The sequence below is a fragment of the Aspergillus heteromorphus genome (genome assembly GCF_003184545.1).
Source record: "Aspergillus heteromorphus CBS 117.55 chromosome Unknown BO70scaffold_19, whole genome shotgun sequence".
In the NCBI taxonomy this organism is placed as follows: Eukaryota; Fungi; Ascomycota; class Eurotiomycetes; order Eurotiales; family Aspergillaceae; genus Aspergillus; species Aspergillus heteromorphus.
Window position 1 is genome coordinate 322,958 of NW_020290424.1, and position 19,114 is coordinate 342,071.

A 19,114-nucleotide genomic window follows, 5' to 3' on the forward strand; every position below is an offset into this window, starting at 1 on the left:
GATGGGGGGAGGGGGGGAGGGGAAGATCGTTATCTATTTGCAGCTATGATACAGTATACAACACAAGACCGAATTTCGCTTGATATAAGAACAAGGCAAGTGACATGGGCGTCACTGCCATTCGCCCGTCCGTTCGAAGGGCTTGATGACCCGCGTGGCTTCCATGACAACCATGGTACGTGCCATATCCACCGCGGTGATTTTGGCCTCCACGGTACTGAGAATGTCCAGATCGGCCGTTTCGGCCATATCCTTGGGGATCAGGACTTGACAGCGCACCCCCGTCGACGGCATGACGGCGGCATACCCGTGCCCGTAGGGGGTTCCGGCCAAGGAGGTATTGCTGAACGGCCGGTGGATCAGGCACTCAAACGTTTCCGGAAGGGGACATTCCGCGAAGTAGAAGGCCCGGAACATGAGCATGCATGCCCAGAACTGCTTCGAGTGTTTGTCGCAGTCTCGGAGCCGGTTGGATTTCCAGCGGGTTGACGAAAGATACTGATCAACGTAGTCGCGAGAGAAGGGCAGAGCAGACCCATCGGTCTGAGCGTCTAGGCGCCGGCCGTTTTCGTGCTCGAAGCGCAGCGCGGCCTCTATCTGGTAGTGAGCAATCACATCGCTGTATCGTCGCAAGGGACTGGTGGACTTGACGTAGGTGTCTAGCCCGAGAGGCGTGTGCTTGAGTGGACTGGATGAGGTGATTCCTTTGGGGGGTGCCAGCTCCAGCCACTGCTTTCCGCCGTATTCGGACATGTTTGTGCTGGTCACCTGGGCATACTCAGGGTGGTAATATGTTCCGTTGTAGACGGAAGGGATGTTGCGTTCAGCCAGCCATTTCCCAGAGACCCAGCATCCCATGTTCATGAGTAAGGAAATGAGGTCATATTTCGAGGTATCAACGACCTCATGAGGGTCCACCTGCTGTTGGGCCAGCTGGATAATGGGATCGCCGATAATGTAACGCCCCTGCGTGGCTTCAAAGCTGGAAGGCTTCAAAGGCTCGTGCCCAACAGCCATTGAGACAGAAATGTTGGTTTGGAAAGGCCACTCCATTGCGCCGTTCTTGTGCCTGTACTCTCGGAACGCCAGCATCAACTTCCTCATAATGTGGAAGTTCTCCTCGTCCTCTGGCGCCAGTTCTTCTTGCAGACCCTCACGGAAGATCTTCTTCGGCATTGCCCCTCCCACAGTCAAGGGCTCCAAATGCTTCCCGGCGTCGGACACGAACAGACTGCGCAACTTGTCGTGCGTTATGTAAATCACATTGTTGACGGTGCCATTGGAGACGTTCATATCCAGTACCTCACCTTGCAAGTTCATCTTAGCACTAAAAGTGAGCGTGGGACGTCCTGCAGCCAAACTAAAGTGTTTCTGCGTCAGAGAGCTAGGGATCATGGGATACGTGCGCTCTGGAGAATAGAATGTCTGGACACGCGAAGCGGCGTACTTCATGGTCGCTCCTTCGGGATCAATGAAAGCAGTGGGGTTGGCAACGTGGATACGGATCCAGAAGGTATCATCCGACCCTGGTATGCGTTCGAGCGAGACGCCGTCATCAATCTCCTCCGCGGTGACGTCGTCCACACAGTATACCGGCAGATCACCCCAGTCGGTCCGAACATCGTGCATCTTGTCAGGAAGTACTTCTGAGCCGAGCTGCTCGCATTCCTGCTGAACCTCCTTCCACGCGGCGTCGTCAGAACTGGGGGAGGTGCCATGGCCCGGGAGCGCTAGACCTTGGTCGAATAGACGCAGGTTATCCCACGGGTAAAAGACACCCAATTCTTGCAGAAACAGGTTTCCCGTTAACGGGTTCAAGTCCACGGTACCATACATGCCCGTACTGCGCATGATGTGCGATCCGGCCGATCGCATGCTTCCAGATGCCATCCGACGAGGAGGAAGGCACCACATCTGTAAGTATTCAATGATCATGCGATCGGTGTCGGAGAACGGCTCCGTCGGAATCTCACGATATGCCGAGCGTATGTCCTCTTGAGACAGGTCAAATCGCTGCCCAGTTGGACCAACACAGGACATGGTGGTCGGGGCACGAACGCTTCGGCTGAGCTTAATGAGGCGCTGGGCCTTTTGGATGAATTTCTGCAGCGGATGAGCCTGGAAATGAGGACTGCCCTTGCCATGGACGCTCTGGTAGAGGTGATCCTGGTGTTCATGGACCCACTGGGTGACCTGGTCGATGTTTTGGGCAACCCGGAGTGGCTTAACGAGGTAGTAGTTGGTGAAAAGTGAACTCCGGTCACATTCGATGTAGAATGAATGCATATGGGTCAGGCGGTGAATGAGAAACAGATACACATCAGTCAATTGGTGTGGTTCGATTTCAAGCGCCTTGCAAGTAAGCTCCTCCAACGTATATTCCCGGTATTCGGTTTGGTCGGCAACGATTTCATGGATACGATCCAGACGAGCTGAATTTTCGCGGTAGAGGTCTTGAGTGTCTCGGTCAAACTGGTCGATCTTCTTTAGAAGATGAGCTCCGGCCTTCCTCGGTATGCCGCCCTCAATGATGGACTGTAATTCCGTCTGCATCTGGGCGGCGACATCGGGGAGGTGCGGAAAAAGGGGCTCGAGCAGGTCGGGGGACACAAATCCCTTGACGACGTAGGCAAGGTCTTTCGGAAACGAGATACGCCACTTCCCGCGGTCTGTATAGAATTGTTGCTGCTTATGGATGGAGCGGAGGTATATGGCGAAGGTCAAAGGACCGTCCCCGCTGTATTCCCGAGAAGAAGATTAGCCATGCCCGCTTGAGCCGATGGGGAGGTGGTGTTTAGACTCACGAGCTCATCGCCACCAGATCACCAGGCTCCAAGTACTGGCCCAGTCCCTCTCCCTCGTCTGCAGCGTTGTCAAAATTCAAGGCTTCATCTCCTATTCGTAGGGCATCGCTTGCGTTGTCATGAGTTTCACGGCTGTCGTTCAACATGTTTCCCACCCACGGCACCGATGGATCCAGAGGGTTCGAGGTTCCAGGTCCCCGCACCGGGTCCATCGAGTTGACGGCGGAGGCTTGCCATTTTAGCAAGTAGCTGCGTATGTTCTTGTGCTCGTCGAATTCCTTCTTCAGCGGGTTGTTTAGAACGTCGGTCGATGGGTCCAGCAAGTCCTCCTCGGATACATCCTAGATTCGCCAATCAGATGTTATACGTCCAAGTAATTGATAGGAAGGTTGTCCGTACCTGGGATTCAGTACTGATATACCTCCGTGATGCGATTTGCGAAAGCTTTGCGAAGTTGCTGCGGCGAGGCAGCGGAAGCGCGCGAGAGGCGGAGGCAGTCCCGCGGACGGGGATGAGTCTACGCGCATGATGCAGGTTCACATTCACGCCCGCGACTTTCTGCAATACTCTCATCTTGGAGAGTGACAGAGACATCCTGGACCACCCATCATACATGTCCACAACCTGGAGCACACCGTCTCTTGTTGACGAGTTCGAGTTGACGACAGGAAAGAGATGAGAAAGCGGCGAATCTCCGCCCCGAAAATCTGATACTGCCGACGCGTCGCTCACCGCCTGAGCGGTCAGTACTCACCAGCCACATCAGCCACTCTTCTTGTTGACTACTACTGCTAGTATCTCTTCCCCTTCCAATTCACAAACATCAATGATGGCGGCTCAACCGGTTGGTTGTTGAAGAGAGAGGAGGACCCATTCCATTGGTTTGATCCCGGGCTACTAACCTCCTAATCATCCGTTCCTATAGGCGGTCGTTGGCTACGTGGCCATCATGATGGTATTCAGGACTCCCAGCTCTGCCAATCACCTCTATAATGGGTTGGACCATATGGGTCTCAGACCATACTTTCCCTTTTTGCTGGACCCTGCGGATCATTGCCTCGGCCACGGGGCCCAAGATTGGGACATGTGAGACGGAAAGCCACACCTCTATGGTTTATCACAGCAGGCGATAACGGAGGGCCGCGACATAGTAGTTTTTGTCATCCTTGTCAAGTATCCCAGGGGATTTATCGATATGCGAAGGTGCATGGTTCTGAAGAAACCCCCTAGATTAGATACAGAATGCAAGGGACACTCGACAGCAGTTCCTCAAAAAGTGCACCTGCGTCAGCCAAAGTTTGCCAATCCTTGACGGTGGAGTCCCGAAAGGCAGAAACGCTTCTCCCTGCTGAATTGGTTGGCATGCCGTGGATGGTCGTCGATCGTCGGATATTAATGTCACAGTACACCGGGACATAATCATACCCTCCGAGGCCGACTCGAGCTTTCTATCATAAGGGTCATTGGACTGCTCAGCGCTGTCTGTTTCCTGTGCCCGGACTTACTCTTAAATGACCATCATCCGTCTAGTCATAGCTGGTTCAATGTTTCACCTGCTCCAGCACGGTAGGGCTTTTTTTGGTTGTGACTGCCCTGTCGATCATATCCACTTGGCAGCCGTACCGTTGGCAAGGTGGATCAATGAACCAAGTTCCTTGGATGAAAACCTGCATTTCCATCTTGACTGTTCCTATGGTCTGAAACTATCGTGGGGATCAGTCTTGAGAAAATCACGTCTATCATCCATCTGGCTGATTACATGAGTCTTTGATGACTGGTGCTACATCACTGGATAACCAACCGGTCCCTTGATGGATCTGCCCTACGATCGGCCTTCCATCGTTTCCCAGGATAGTCTGCGCACTCTTGCAGTAAAGTACAACCCCTTTTCCTAACCTATTTTTTTTATAACTTGTATGAATATAACATTTTGCTTTCCCTTCCCTCCTTGAGCAGGCCAATATATTGAACATTACCTTCCCTGTTGATATCCTTTCGTATAATCTAAGTTCCAAGTGCCATGCATATACGACCAGAATGGTGCGCAGCTGCCACTCTGACCGTGGCTGCCATGGCTCCTCTGGCAGCCGCAGACATTTGCTTGAAGCTGAAACAAGAAGGCATACCGGTTGAAGAACCGCTTTCCCTAAACTATGGCTCCGATCTACAGAAATACTGGTCGGCTGCGTGTGGTGATCTCCGCCCAACATGCATCGCCGTCCCTTCAAGCGCACAGGAGATGTCACAGATTGTGAAGGAACTCCACAACGTCACAACGCTTTTCGCCGTCAAGTCTGGAGGGCACATGCCCAACAATGGGTTCGCCAGCGTGCAAGACGGGCTTCTCATATCGACCAAGAACCTCGACCAAGTGATCTACAACCCCCATAATCAAACCGCGATTGTCGGGCCTGGGCTCTCGTGGGAAGAAGCCCTGAACGGGCTGAATGGGACGGGTCGCACTATCGTGGGTGGTCGCATGGGGGGCGTGGGAGTAGGAGGATATGTGCTTGGAGGTAGGGCTCTCTGCCCGCTCGATAGGCCTCACTAAGATGGCCAGGTGGAATGAGTTTCTTGAGCTCCCAATATGGCTGGGCAGCAAACAATGTGGTCAACTTCGAGGTGGTTCTTGCCAATGGGAGCATTGTCAATGCCAATGCGAAGGAGCATACCGGTAGGTGCTTTCGAAGATCGCTGAGCAAGGCTGATGGGTTGCAGGCCTTTTTGCGTCTCTGAAGGGCGGTGGAAACAACTTTGGCGTTGTCACTGCCTATGCCCTCCAAACCCATCCACAAAACCACCAGGTTTGCCTCACCATGTTGGCCCAAGTCATGCTCTAACCCTGACAGGTGTGGGGAGGCAACTACATATTCACCTCCGACAAGACCCCGCGTGTCCTTGAGGCGATACGGGATTTTGTCGAATACTACCCGGACGACAAGGCAGCCATTATCGTGACAGCAGAGCACGCAGCGCTGATCGACACCTGGATTATGTTCCTGTTCTACGACGCCCCCACGCCTCCCCAGGGCGTCTTCGACAACTTTACAGCCATTGGACCGCTGGATACCACCAAGACGTGGAATAGCTACTACGACCTGGTTAGTGGCCTGTCAAGAGCCCTGTCCCTGGCCAAGCTAACTCAAGGCAGCTCAAAGCCAACGACTTCTTCATTCTCCAGTAAGTGCTCATCTAGCTACGCGCAACCATTCTAACCATTCAGCGGCCAACGCTACACGATCGCCACCGAGACGACGCCCCTTCCCAACAAAACCGTGGGCGCGGAAGTGATGCAGGCATACTACGACCATTGGTACAACATCACCAACACCGTGCTGGACGTGCCGGGCGTGATTGCATCCATCGCGTTCCAGCCCATGCCCAAAGCCATAACCAGCAAAGCCAAGGCGAGAGGCGGAGTAAGTCGCGCCATCAGACCAACGACATCTACTAACGCATCCTAATCAGGACCTGATCGACTTCCCAACCGATCAAGACTACATCGTGTTCGAGCTCGACTTCTCATACGGGCCCGCCTCGAGCGACGACAGTATCGACGCCGCCAACAAGAATCTGTTTAATGGATTCGACAACATCATCAGCAACTACGTAGACAAGGGCATGCTTCCTGACGTCTACCGACCGTTATTCATGAACGACGCCAATTATGCGCAGGACTACTGGGGGCGCCTACGCACGACCGACCAAGCCCGCCAGACCAGACACCGATACGACCCGGATGGTTTCTTCCAAAAGCGCACCAGTGGAGGCTGGAGACTGGAATAGATGGCCGTCACCCAATCGATGACAGCACAGCCACCGTATACCCTCAACGTACTCATCCCACAACCATGATCATACCAATAACAACACCTCAAACATGCTGACATCACACCAAATCTATCCACCACCCGCACATCCTTAATATAGACACAGCGGCTCAACCCCAGCGCGATCTGCACTGCAGGCGCCTCCATCCCGTGTAGACTCCACCTCAGCATCAAAGTAGCAAAGTACCAAACCAGGGTCCTGCACGCCCAGATGAGGCTGAGCGCGCTCCTGGATCCAACCTGCCATCCCAATCACCCACACGCCGGTCGTCTCAGGTTCAATTAAGCTCTTCGTGGCTGTTGGCCAGGAGCCATCCGCGGGATTGCCGATGGCGTCTCCAAGCGCCGTGGTGGGGAAGCCCTAGCATCACCACCACATCACTATTCCCGGAACATCAACGATAACTATGAAGATAGTGCTGGCCAGGTACATTCCCATAGCTACCAGCTGCACAATACCTAGACAGCTACACCTATCTAGCTACGTAATAGTACCACCCAGCTAGTAATGCCTTACCCGCCCACACCCAAAATAAGCCCAAGCCAAAGAAACCTCCTTCTCGAAGCGCTCACTTCACTCCACCTCAACAACGCAAATCCCATCCGCACCCGTGTGTACCTGCATCAGTCCAGATCCAGATCCAAGTTCTCACCAGCCTATCATCCCGCGCCTTGTCCTCCCCCAGCGCTTTTCTTGCGCAATAGGATTGCGGATCAGGGTCATGGCCAAGGACCAAGGACTCAGGACCCATGCTTGAGAAAGATCTAGACTGCTGTGTGGTGGGTGGTGGGTGATGTGATGCTAATTTTGTATATCGGGTGGTGTGGTCTAGACCGAAACATCTAGACTGGGTGTCTGGTCTGGTCTGGGTGTGAGAGTGTCTTGTCTTTGTTGATTGTTGGGTATTTAAGTCATTGTCTCGCTCGGGAGAGTTTTTGTCTGTCTTGTACGACAACTTGTCTGAGCTTTCACTTTGAGACTTTCTGTTTGTTTGAGTTTCTACGCTCCTTTTATTATATTACTTTATACTACTATTTTTTATTTATAGTACTAAAGGCTCGTCGTTTGTGTTGATACTTACACTTCACTTCCATTCCTTCGTCACTCACACACATACACAGTCAATCAGTGTGATACTCAACCTCTTCTATACAATCTCTACCTACCTATTGATCCCGGTACCCATTCTCCAAAATAATACCAAGGAAAAATGCCCCCCTGCGGCCTCCTCGGCGCAACCTTCCTGATCGCCCGCGTCATCCAACTCTGCTGCCTCATCGCCATCATCGGTCTGACAGCCAACTTCATCGCCGAGATCGACTCCAACAATGCCTCGCCTCCGGGGATCTTCATCGGGACTATCACTGTTGTATGTTCCCCTCACTCCTTTTCCCTCCAACAACACCAATCCCCGACCATCAATCTCAACATCAACCTCCCTACGAACCACCCCATAACCAAAAAAAAGACAAGCATATGTGCAATCTACGCCTTCATAACCTCAATCCTCTACGTGGACAACATCCTCCCCTTCCTCGCGACCGCCATCCTCGACACCCTGTTCCTGATCGCGGTGATCGTCGTCTCCGTCATCATCGGCAAGCCGCTGTCCTATCTGCAGTGCAACGATATCGCCAACGTGACTGGTAACGGGTCCTCCGCGTACACCTTTGCCGCGCATCTGAGTAGCTATGTCGAGGATTTGGGGGGCAAGGTCGATTATGATGATTGGATTGGCGCGACGAAGACCGTTTGTTTGGAGGCGAAGTCGATTTGGGGGTTGTGTCTTTCGTTGTGGTGAGTTTTCTTTTGAAGCCTGGTGGTTGGTTGGGTGGTTGTTGAGGGGGGTGTGGGTGTGGGTGTGATAGATGGATTTGCTAACATGTGTGTGTGTGTAAAAGTGTGATATTCTTCGTCTCTGCGATCTGCGGTATCGTGCTCTGGAGACAGAAGAAAGCGGCGTCTGCAGGGGCGGAGAAATTGGAGGGTTGATTTGATGTAGCAGGATGGGAATTGATCTTGCGTGTTGTGGAGTTAACTGGTGATGATGATGATGGCGATGGCGTCGACGGTGACGGTGATGATAATGAAGGGGTAGGGTAGGGGTATATGGCACCGAGACCGAGCTGAACTGGATACTTTTCTTTCTCTGCCTGTCTGTCTCTCTGTTTGAATCTTCCTTCCGTTCCTAATTTCTTTCTTTCTCTCTTCCTTCCATTTCTTTGCGGATGGATCTGCATCAAGTCCAACCCAGCCTGCCTTAATACTCCTTCCTGCATTTATTCACCCCCATGTCCTGTATAGTACTTAGCACAGCAACCAACCCAAATATCATTACAATAAACCACTCACTCACCTACCTATCCTCAATATCTAATATCCAATATCCCACCCTCACCCCCACCCTCACCCCAAATCCTACCCCTCATCCCGAACTAACCGGCGGAATAACGGCGACCTCGTCCCCCTCCGCAATAACAACCCCACTCTCCTTATCCTCCACATCAACGTATTCCTCCCCCAGACTGACGCCGCAGCTAGTGAGCACTGCCTCCCGGATGCCGGGGTAGAGGGCCTCCAGCGTGTCGAAGAGCTGGGATAGGGGCAGCGGGGCCGCGAGACGCTCGGTTTGTTTCCCCGTGTAGCTGGATGCGCTGGCGAAGTAGTGGATTTGGAAGGTAGAGTTGGAATCGGAGGTCATTGTGTTGGTTGGTGTGGGTTGGTGGGTTGAGGTTGGAGAGGAGAGGGGAGAAGGGGAGAAAGAAGTGTTGGAGTGTTGGTGAGGAGGGGAGTTGAATTGGAGGATCGGAGAGAAGGCCGGCTGCGGGGCCGGCCGATAAGGGGATCCATCGGTCGGTCGGTCGGCATTTGCATTGATTGTCCAGTTGGTGCGAATGGCATCACGGCTGGTTATTGCACTAGTCACCGGACCCCGTCCTGAAGTGGTAGAGTAGTAATTATCATGCATATTTATTTATTTACCCTCGACTAATTCCCTGAATGCAATCAGCAGATCCTTCCGGAGATCCTCCCAGTTCTCCAACCCAACACTGATGCGCAGCAACTGCCGATCCACCGTCGCGTCCGACATCGTCCGCCACTCGATCAACGTCTCAACTCCTCCCAGGCTGGTTGCATGCTGGAAGAACGCCAGCTTGCTCGGCAGCTTTCGCGCGAAGTCTTCCGTCTTCATCGTGATCGAGAAGACCGGCCCGAACCCACGCGGCATCTGCTTCAACAGCCACGACTCGTCCTCCTTCTGCAAGCTCGCGTGGAAAACGCCCTCGAGCGCACGCTGCGTGACCGCCTCGTCGCTGTCCGGGGCGGGTCTCTGCGCAGTGAGGGCCCCATGCAGCCACGAGACAAGACTGGTCGCGTTCTGGCTCTGCCGTTCCACCCGCACTTCCAGAGTCCGCAAGCTGCGCACGCCCAGCCAGCTTTCCATGTTGCCCATCACGCTCCCCAGGTAGATACGGTCCTCCCACAGCTTCTTCGCCCAATCCTCGCGCTGCGTGGCAAGAACACCACAAAGCAGGTCGCTGTGTCCCCCGAAGTACTTGGTCCCGGAATGCATCACCAGATCGGCACCCCATTGGAAGGGGTCTTGAAGGGTCGGTGGGGCAAACGTGCCGTCGACGATGAGATACGCTCCCCGCGAATGCGCTTTCTTGGCGTACGCCTCGATGTTGAAGGCTATCCCCTCGGGGTTCACCGGGGTTTCCAGATGGATGACATCCCCGGCCTCCAGCTGTTCCGCAGGGCAATCCAGATCCAACTTCTGCAGTCCGGTCAGGCGGCCGAACAGCGAAATCACACCATGGCACCCGTGATAACCATTCCCGATCGCAATCCGACGGGGGTTGAGCAGGACAAGCGCCGCATGCAAGGCCGATAACCCCGAGGAGTAGGTGAGAGCTTGGCCGTTAAGGAGAGACGAGAGGATGGCCTCGAACCGGGTGAAATTGGGAGCCGTCACTCGAGAGTAGATGTGTTTCGTCTTGTTTGGGTCACTCTGCACATCGCATCGCAGTCAGCATCAACCACCAAGTTCAAAGCCCAATGACGGGAACATACGTTGGTAATATCGGCCAGAGGCACCAGATCATCGGGGTTGTCGGAATACCGGAAAGTCGTGGCCACGTGAAGCGGAGGAGCCACATCCGCCACGAGATTCAATGCGTCGTCGGCATGCAAAGCACGCGTGGAGGTGCCCATCTCTCGATTGGCGGGTGCCATGGCGGTAATGGGCAATGGACAGGAGGGGAGTTGCGGGAAGGTCGGAGGCTGGAGACAGCCGAGTGGGGAAAGGAAGGAAGGACGGCAGCTCGTGGCACGTGACGCGGACCGAGGATTGCGTGATGTTCGGATGAGATGGGCGAGGACAGAAGGATGGGGCCAAAGGAAGACTCGGTGCCTCTTTATCGACTTGCTGATGCGGTTTACCGGCGGAGTGAGCTCATCCTCGACGGCTCACGGACGGATCCTGGCACGGAGGCTTGGAACTTAGTCCGATCTAGGTCACAGAGAAGTGTCAGCTTGGGCGCCCCATATGGGCCGGGAGAAAGCCACCCGATAACGTACCTGCCTCGGAGTCGAAGGCAATGGAGATGTCGTCGTGCTCCATCGGATACTCCGGCGTGTCCAGGGACACGAACTGCGACGAAGGATCATCGTCCGTCTTGGGCAGGGCGAACTTGGCGTCCACAATCCGGACCCCAAACTTGCCGGATTTACCGAAACTCTCCAGGGTGTCGGTCCCTTTGAGGACGAAGTTCAAACACCGTCCGTGGTGGAAGTCGTTCAAGAATGCCACGAGCTGGACCACTCTCTCGCGCTTGATGACCTGGATTCTGGCCAGACTCGACTCCCACTTCTTGGTGATCGGGACCACCATACGGCGGCGAGAAATCGAAAAAGAAGAAGCAACACTATTGCCAGGGTTAGCCGTGGGTCCTCAGTGCAGTAGAGACGTCCAGCGATGCATACCTGTCGAAGAGTACCTTGAATCCCGTGACAGCACGTTGGAACATATGAAGATCTGAAATAAAATCAATGTCTGGTCAAAGAGAACTTGACGCTAGGTGGAATGCCCACCTTGTACTGTTGCAAAGTCGAAACGTCGGATCATAGGCTTCACCATGGCTGTTTGCAAGAATTCTGATAATTTATCAGGCATCTCCGGGAGGACCAGATTCTCAGCCACGGAGACCGTAAGATCTTTCTGCCCAGGTCGATACAGACTAAGTCCGGTCCGATTGTTGATCTCAAGGCCTAGCTTCAAGTCACCGGGTCCTAAAGAATGTTAGATTAATCCTCAAAAGCCGCCCCAATGCACGCACCTAGGTTGATTCGGTCCGTAACAGAGCCCCATTCCGTTGCAATGAAAGCCCGCAGGTGATCAGATAGAACAGTCTGGCCATAGCCATGATCGACACGTGTGTGCTCCTGGTCAATAATCGAGACAGTCCCGGCGGGGAAGAGAAGATGCTCCTTGGCTGGTACCCCATTCACACGATCCGCTGGCTGTTCAATGGTGTAGGCCCGGATGGGGATTCCAGGGGATTTGACTTCTCTCGACGTAGGCAAGATTCCTAGAAGCAGAGAATGGATGGTAGTGCGCTCCTCGGGATCGTGAAATGTCATCAGCATCGAGCGAGGTTTTCCATCCTCCTTGACCTTTAGTAGAAGCGCCGGTGCGCCGTCTTCACCCCGTAGCAGACCGAAAACAATTGGCGCTCCATGCCCAATAATGTGACGTACGCTGCTGAGGGTTTTGACTGCGGGACTCGTCAGCACCGCCAGACGGAAGCCCTGGTGCTGGCTTCTAGTGCCAGCACCCTCGGTCATGGTCTTTGACCTCTCAAACAGCCGAAGACGACACCGTTCAACAGGGTCGGCAGGAAATGCCTTGGAGGCGCTGGGATCCATGTAGTGAAATGACTTCAAAGTAGTTTCATAGACTACTGTTTCACCCGACTCAGGCTGAAGACCAGCTTCGGTCTTGCGGGTATACTGAACAATGTTCCAGATGTTCTTGAAGTCCTCCTCTTGGAACGTGACCTCCAGTTCGAAGCCACGCGGCATTTGGACCCGCATAGAGTGCGACCGGATTTGCCATTCCACGCTCTCCCATGTTGGACCCTTTTTCCTATCCGACTGGATCACGACATTGACCAATTCACTTTGGCTCGAGATGGCTGCGAAGACATACCAGTCTGCACGATCACGAACTATGGACAAGGCGCAAGGTATCGGGATTTGCTCCGCGTCATCTTCAGGGGAGCTGATAAGAACGTCCACAAACATGCTTCCGTAACTAAAGTAGCGATTCGTATCGCTTAGCGGCATCATTTGCACGAACGTGTGGCCTTTCCCGGACTTGTCTGCGAAAAGCGACCTCGTTGATGCACCGGAGAGGACCGCAGCGACATCTGCAGCGAAAGCTGGATATTGCACCCATACACTGATATCAACCGGAATTGGCGAATCGCCTTGGGAGGAGATGGTCATCAGAATGCTGTTCCGCTTTATAGACATAGCTAGGGACCGTAAAATGTTCATGATAGTCTGATGTAGGCTAAGCAGATCGGCTAATTGCGTGTTGCCAGTCGTACTTGCTACTGCAAGCACTGCATCCGTACCCATTGCTCCATAGCGAGTAACCTCATCATGTTTGGGGACAATCTGTTCGTTGATCCACAGTGCTTTGCCCAGATCAACTATAGCTTGTTTTGCGTTTTCTGTGGAACTTTGTTGAGGTGACCGCGCCTCGGAGCTGGGAGGACGAGACCGTGCGTACGCCTCAAGCCGTTTCTTTCCACGCAGGAACCACCACACCGCAACCCTCGTCCACTCGGCAAGGGAGATGCCCACTGGATCCACACTTTCAGCCGACGCTTGAATTTGGTCTCTGAATTGTGTCAGGTACACTTTCAAATCTGCAAACGCAGTGTTCCCAATTTGATTGGCAATAGACCGCAATGATATTTTGGGGGGCTGAGGGTTGGGAGGGTTGGGATTCCGAGATGTGTCACGGCTCTCCCTCGTAGGCGGTGGGTTGGGACTCCGGGATGCGTCACGGCTCTCCCTCGTAGGCGGTGGGTTGGGACTCCGGGATGCGTCACGGCTCTCCCTACTAGGTGGGGGGTTAGGACTCCGGTTTGAGTCAAGGATGTCCCTGGCAGGCGGAGGGACAGGACTCCGGGAGGTATCACGGCTGTCCCGACTAGGTGGAGGATTGGGACTCCGGGGCACACCACAGGCGTCCCTAGTAGGCGGGGGGTTAGGACTCCGGGATGTGTCGCGGCTCTCCCTACTAGACGGACGGCTAGAACCGTCAGGCTGAGGACCATTGATGATAGGCAGGCCTTTTGGTGGAGAAAGGCTCTGGCTATATCCACCAGGCGAGAGAACCGGCGGAATGACGGGGGTTTCTGGCTCGGGACTGCGTCTGATTTGAGGCAGCGGGGGCCCTCGAAATGGATTTTCTGGCGGAATTGAATCTGTTTCGGAAATCGGAGGCGTCTCATACATCGAGCTGGGGCTATCGGGAACTTTCTCCACGGGAGTTTCAGCGCCCATGTCATCAGCAGGAGACGGAGGGTCCTGCATCCGATGGTGCAAAGCACGGCCCTCCTCGGCTTGCATCCTGTCCCGGATTCGTTGAGCGAATGAATTAGACTCGGGAGAGGCACGGAATGACAGGCGGGAGCCCTTATCACCTAAATTCAGCGTCATGAGGAAGTCAGCATCCTGGGAGCTTTGTAAAAGTAGCGGCTTCCAGTCTTCTGCATTCATTCCTTTTTGCGCGTTACTCTGCTGCCGGCTTCCCCGAGACGAGTGTCCATTGTTATCACCAAATGACGTATTGAGGTGCAGCTGAGGAAGCTTAGGCTCGGCGTGAGTAAGATCAACCCGCTCATCCGAGCCCTGGCTTTGCGCGCGATTGCGACATAACGAGATTTCCATCGTCGGCGTCTCGAGATCATCACCCCCTTCTCCGATTACGTCGGGTGTCCGATTAGAGAACTTCACTTTCAACCCTTTCCGACGGCTCTTGAAGGGAGGCTTCGTAAAGTCCACAGGAGGGGGCGCATGCGCATTGATGACATCCTGGGCAGATGGCCATCGATGACCGGGGTCCAGACGAGGAGGCGAATTCACGCTCCCTCCGTAGGTTACGGATTTAGAACGAGTAGGCCCGAGGAACGCCTCGATCTGCTGGTCTGTAGCTGTCGATCCCTTACTCCTCTTCTCTTTCGAGAACAGTTTCTCCCTCCAGTGTGGCTTCTTAGGCGCCTGTTTCTGCTCGCCAGCGGGCTCGCTAGCAATGAAGGCGAAAGGATCCTCTGTAGACATGACTGCCAATTTCAAAGTAGATTTGGTTTCTCAATCCGACGTGATCTGCTATATAGCATTGCAAGCTGCACAAGATAAGGTTGCGCAAAGATAGGCCGATGCCCGTCCGTGTGTATTCCCCGCCTAATAGATCTCGTAGATGTTTGTGCGCAGGTGGAGGATCGACAGGGGCTCCTCGAGACGGAGCTTTGAACGAATACGTAGTGTGGTGCGGTAAAGCCAGTCGGGGATACTAGCAGTCCACGCAAGATCAAAGCCTAGGATAGCGGGGGGCTCGGTAAGACAGGCAGGCGGCGGCCGGCGGGATGGGAGTCCCTTGGATCGGGAGCTGTTGAAGGCTGGGGGGTGGGAGTGAAGATGCGCGGTGGGGGGAGAGGAGGAGGAGCTGGCCGTTAATAAACTCCAGGGCCGGATAGTGCTCAAGGCGATTGTCTTAGTAGACCCGTTAGTCGTGGTGACGCTGGCGGGAGCGAGACGCGATTGCCTCCGTTGTCTGGAGTGGAGTCGGGGGACAAGCGATCTACCAACGCCAATTAAATGACCATTCAGGAACGGCGCTGCGACAAAGGGGGGAATAATCTGAGCAACCTTCAGGGGTTGAACAGAGAGGGAATAGGCTGGGAGGTAGATAACTAACCAAAATCCTGACTAGACGCCTGCGCAAGCGGGTTCGGCGCGACCACGAAGTATACCGTCGTCACTCACCACAGCGATGAGGGAATTAGACAGGAACGGGGGTGGCGGGGGAGAGAGACCACCGAGAAAGCTGTTCCAGCAGCTGGTTATGAGGACGAAAAAGAAGGAGAAGGTAGTGTTGGAGCTGACGCAGGGAAGCAAAGAAGAAAGAGAGAGAGAGAGAGAGAGAGAGAGAGAGGACGCAAAGGAAAGGGGGGGCAGCGAAGCCAAAGGATCACGACAAACAGAGAGGAAGCAGTGGACAATAAATGATGGTACGACCCCCGTGCTATTAAACAAACCCTCTCGCCGACCGAGGGACGCGGACGGGTAACGGAGTAAGTACCTCAGGCAGGCCAGGAGAGGATCTCCGCAGCGTGTCCACCGGTTGCGATTCTTCATCCACCACTTATGCCACCGTGTGTGTACGGCGGTTCTATCTAGTCTTGAATCCCGGCCAACGTGGTCGGTCTGTACCCGCGGTTGTTTCACAGAAGCTGGTTTCTGGTTTCTAGAATGTCCGTCGCAGGATGACGCCCATCAACACGGAGGGGGTCTCTTCTTCCAACCGTTGATCAATCAATCAATCAATCAATCATAGAATATCTGCCTCCTATCTCCCACGAACCCCCCCCCTTCCCCAATTGTCAATCACGTGGGGAAAGATCGGATGACCCCGAGTGTACTCCGTAGCTAGATTGATAATAGTATACCACATACAACATACAGGACTCGACTCGCTGCTAGGGCTAGCTATGGCCACCACGCGTCTACTACTAGTAATGGTAAAAGCTGAGAACATTCTTCTGCTCCGCCTGTCCTGTCCGGGCCCCTCCAAGCTTCATGGGGAGAATGTTCGAGGCGCGTACTCCGTACATACAATGCACATCGTACGTACATCCCATGCCACTGCTCGATGGGACTGCTATTATTATCAATTGACGCGCCTCCCAGGAATAGGATATCTACTAATAGTAAGACCGCAGCAGCAAGTTGAAACTGACGTGGTGGACTCGTGAGACGCAGTCGCAGATGAATCAAAGCGAATGGGAAGACAACCCCTGTTATCAGAGACACAGATCAATCTGTCCCGCGGCGCGTGATTGGAGCCCACCGCGCAGTGCGTTCCGTTGGCTGGCCCCGACGCCCTCATCTTGAAACCGCGCTATGCCCCCCCGGGATTGGCCCCGCGCCAGACTAGTCTTGTTCGGTGGGCCGCTGACGAGCCCCCGGCGAACCTTGCACGCTGCGTTTTTGGGGGATTTGACTAGGGGTATCGCCAACATCGACGCCGCTGAAGTAAGAGGTTATCCTATCTAGTCGCCAGGCTTCCGTCGGAGTTCTTGCCTTGCGTCTCGCTCAGTTCTCATATCGTACCAAATGGTTCGTTGGGGGCTGTCTTGCCCTGCGAAGATGCTCTATCCGGACTGGTTGTTGCCTGCATTGTTTGGCAGGCAGGCGTTGGAGGCGTACATAGCGACCATTGCCAAGCAACGCAAATGCCGCACACATCATCATTGTCTGTCAAAGGTACTAGATGGTTGGATAGTATGTGTCTTGGACACAGTAATGTGGAGGTACGGAGTAAGTACCACCTCAATGTCAGAATCTGTACTGTCCGCTGTTCACTATCCAGCTGTAGCAATAACTGCCTGATTCGGACCTCTCCTTCCCCATATCCTGCCACGGTCTGGAGGGTCGTGGTAGAGAAACCAATTCATTATTCAATTTACTCCATAAATGAGTCCTCGCAGGATCCTCCCCTGATCTCATTTCCCGTCAATCATGTCCCCCCGTTCGCTCGATATCGACCAGGGCACACTATCTCTAGTTAGTCCCTGGGGGTCCCTAGGCCGATCAAACCCCCGGCCAAACCCACTGCCGACGAATAAGACTTCGTGGCATGATCTGCCGCCGAAAACCATCGTTGAGTAGATAGTCCAGTACTCCGTACTACGAGTACTCCCTACTGTATACATGAGCTATGTGATATACTTGGAACGCCCGCGATATTAACAATAAGCGGCAACGACACCGTTTCCCCGACCGAGTGGACTCCTTGGCGCCCAAATCCCGCTGTCTTGCACCACTCAGTCCGGTGGGCGAGCGAGCATTCCTTAGTAGCAAGTAATCTAGCAACGAGTTCTGTGGGTTTGTCAATGGGCGACGGGGTTAACGAGCGAATTTCATTTGTCCGTGGTCGATGTCAATTGTCCTCGCGTCTCCACATTCAAGCATCCCTACGGAACGACATGGAAATCTCCGGGCAACAACATCAACAGCAAACAATAAGTAAATTATTGGGGACGATGACGAAAGTTGACGAGTACCTTACAGCCAGCCCACTAGATAGATAACTAGATACTATATAACTCGGGGAATTTCCTTTTTGCCCCCCCCCCCCCCCCTCCCCTGCCCTGCCCTGTCCTTCCTGAGAGCCCTCCAATCTCTCTCTGTCTCTGTGCTCCGCTGCTAATGAGGCGAGGCGCTAGACACCCGACGACAGCAATATGCGATTAAATGAAGAATGAGACCTGGCGTCCTTGGAAAGGACTTCTATCCGACGGAGGGCAGGGCAGGGCAGGGCAGGGGAGGGCCGGCCCCTCGGCTTTCCGCTTTGATCGAAGCCGGGCGACACCTTCGCATGCAAAGTCGACGTGCATAGCGAATGGTTGCACGGCAGGGAGCTGCCAGGGAGTTGCGAGTTGGAAGATCGCCTTATCCGCCAATCGGTGCCCTGACATCTTGATTCCCTAAATCTTGAGTAACAGAATAAGGTAGCAGGCTAAGGTGTTCGAATGCAACCTTACTGCATACGACCGTACGGGACGGAGTAGGTACAACTATTTAAATTAAAATTAACCAGATACCTATGAATTAAGGAGGCCATCCAAGGGAAACATAAAGCCATTCATTACTGCTGCTGCTGCTGCTGCTGCTGCTGCCGCTGCCGCTGCCGCTGGCCGTCCATAATTGATTGATGAGTGGATGGATGGATGGTGTTGGGTTCCTGGAGCTCGGCTGTCGACAGCAGCAAGTACGGAGTTTCCACACCGCTCCTTGAGTCATTGGACCTTCACTCCCCAAAATCTCGGATTATTAGGGGATGATTATTCTGAAGGGAAGGGGATAATTACCACTGGCGGGATACCTGCCCCCACATACCAATGCTCCCTTTCCAAGCCATCTCGGAGACAGACTCGAGGTAGCTGGCGGGCGAGATTCCCCTTCAAATGCCTCGAGGCTTACGGAGTATCTATCTAGTACCCTATCCTACCCTCCTTGACGTGGCTCCTCCCTGATGACCATGATCGTTCAATCTCACCGTTAGCTAGTGGTACGAAAGCTAGCCCCTCAAAAATGAGGCTAAGCTTTCCTGAACGTGCAGGCGGTGCTGGGAACCCCCCTCCCCTAGCAGTACGTAGTCAGTTTCCATGGGCTGCGAG

The 19,114-nt window shown here is 53.9% G+C and overlaps 4 protein-coding genes across 4 annotated transcripts; all 4 read right to left on the reverse strand.

The window, feature by feature from the left end:
* Window positions 1–39: 39 nt before the first annotated feature.
* On the reverse strand, window positions 40–9,527 carry BO70DRAFT_339677 (RNB-domain-containing protein). Its single transcript, XM_025541258.1, has 4 exons — window positions 9,076–9,527; window positions 7,476–7,490; window positions 2,805–3,133; window positions 40–2,737 (listed from the first exon to the last, which is right to left on the reverse strand). Exons 1-4 carry the CDS (start codon window positions 9,334–9,336, stop codon window positions 112–114), a joined length of 3,231 nt encoding a protein of 1,076 aa, XP_025397818.1. The 5' UTR covers window positions 9,337–9,527; the 3' UTR covers window positions 40–111.
* Window positions 9,528–9,588: 61 nt separating this feature from the next.
* BO70DRAFT_318000 (cystathionine gamma-synthase) lies at window positions 9,589–11,148 on the reverse strand. The gene is made up of 2 exons (XM_025540402.1): window positions 10,710–11,148; window positions 9,589–10,647 (listed from the first exon to the last, which is right to left on the reverse strand). Exons 1-2 carry the CDS (start codon window positions 10,869–10,871, stop codon window positions 9,610–9,612), a joined length of 1,200 nt encoding a protein of 399 aa, XP_025397819.1. The 5' UTR covers window positions 10,872–11,148; the 3' UTR covers window positions 9,589–9,609.
* On the reverse strand, window positions 10,613–15,317 carry BO70DRAFT_409549 (uncharacterized protein). Its single transcript, XM_025547233.1, has 6 exons — window positions 13,890–15,317; window positions 11,975–13,631; window positions 11,730–11,927; window positions 11,622–11,673; window positions 11,217–11,563; window positions 10,613–11,148 (listed from the first exon to the last, which is right to left on the reverse strand). Exons 1-6 carry the CDS (start codon window positions 14,991–14,993, stop codon window positions 11,075–11,077), a joined length of 3,432 nt encoding a protein of 1,143 aa, XP_025397820.1. The 5' UTR covers window positions 14,994–15,317; the 3' UTR covers window positions 10,613–11,074.
* Window positions 15,117–17,336, reverse strand: BO70DRAFT_430576 (uncharacterized protein; the record flags this gene model as incomplete). The annotated part of the gene is made up of 3 exons (XM_025548167.1): window positions 17,046–17,336; window positions 16,783–16,962; window positions 15,117–15,331 (listed from the first exon to the last, which is right to left on the reverse strand). The coding sequence occupies exons 1-3, from the start codon at window positions 17,110–17,112 to the stop codon at window positions 15,117–15,119; spliced, it is 462 nt and encodes a 153-aa protein (XP_025397821.1). The 5' UTR covers window positions 17,113–17,336.
* Between the last annotated feature and the right edge of the window lie 1,778 nt (window positions 17,337–19,114).

What these genes read in the sequence shown, in the direction of transcription:
- BO70DRAFT_409549 (XM_025547233.1), bottom strand. Translation starts at nt 14,993, where the DNA reads ATGTCTACAGAGGATCCTTTCGCCTTCATTGCTAGCGAGCCCGCTGGC. An exon ending in CGACTTTGCAACAGTACAAG is followed by an intron (nt 11,674 to 11,729) that starts GTGGGCATTCCA and finishes ATTTTATTTCAG; the next exon opens with ATCTTCATATGTTCCAACGT. An exon ending in TTCAAGGTACTCTTCGACAG is followed by an intron (nt 11,564 to 11,621) that starts GTATGCATCGCT and finishes CCCTGGCAATAG; the next exon opens with TGTTGCTTCTTCTTTTTCGA.
- BO70DRAFT_339677 (XM_025541258.1), bottom strand. Translation starts at nt 9,336, where the DNA reads ATGACCTCCGATTCCAACTCTACCTTCCAAATCCACTACTTCGCCAGC. An exon ending in GATCTGGTGGCGATGAGCTC is followed by an intron (nt 2,738 to 2,804) that starts GTGAGTCTAAAC and finishes TCGGGAATACAG; the next exon opens with CGGGGACGGTCCTTTGACCT.
- BO70DRAFT_318000 (XM_025540402.1), bottom strand. Translation starts at nt 10,871, where the DNA reads ATGGCACCCGCCAATCGAGAGATGGGCACCTCCACGCGTGCTTTGCAT. An exon ending in CTCTGGCCGATATTACCAAC is followed by an intron (nt 10,648 to 10,709) that starts GTATGTTCCCGT and finishes TGCGATGTGCAG; the next exon opens with AGTGACCCAAACAAGACGAA.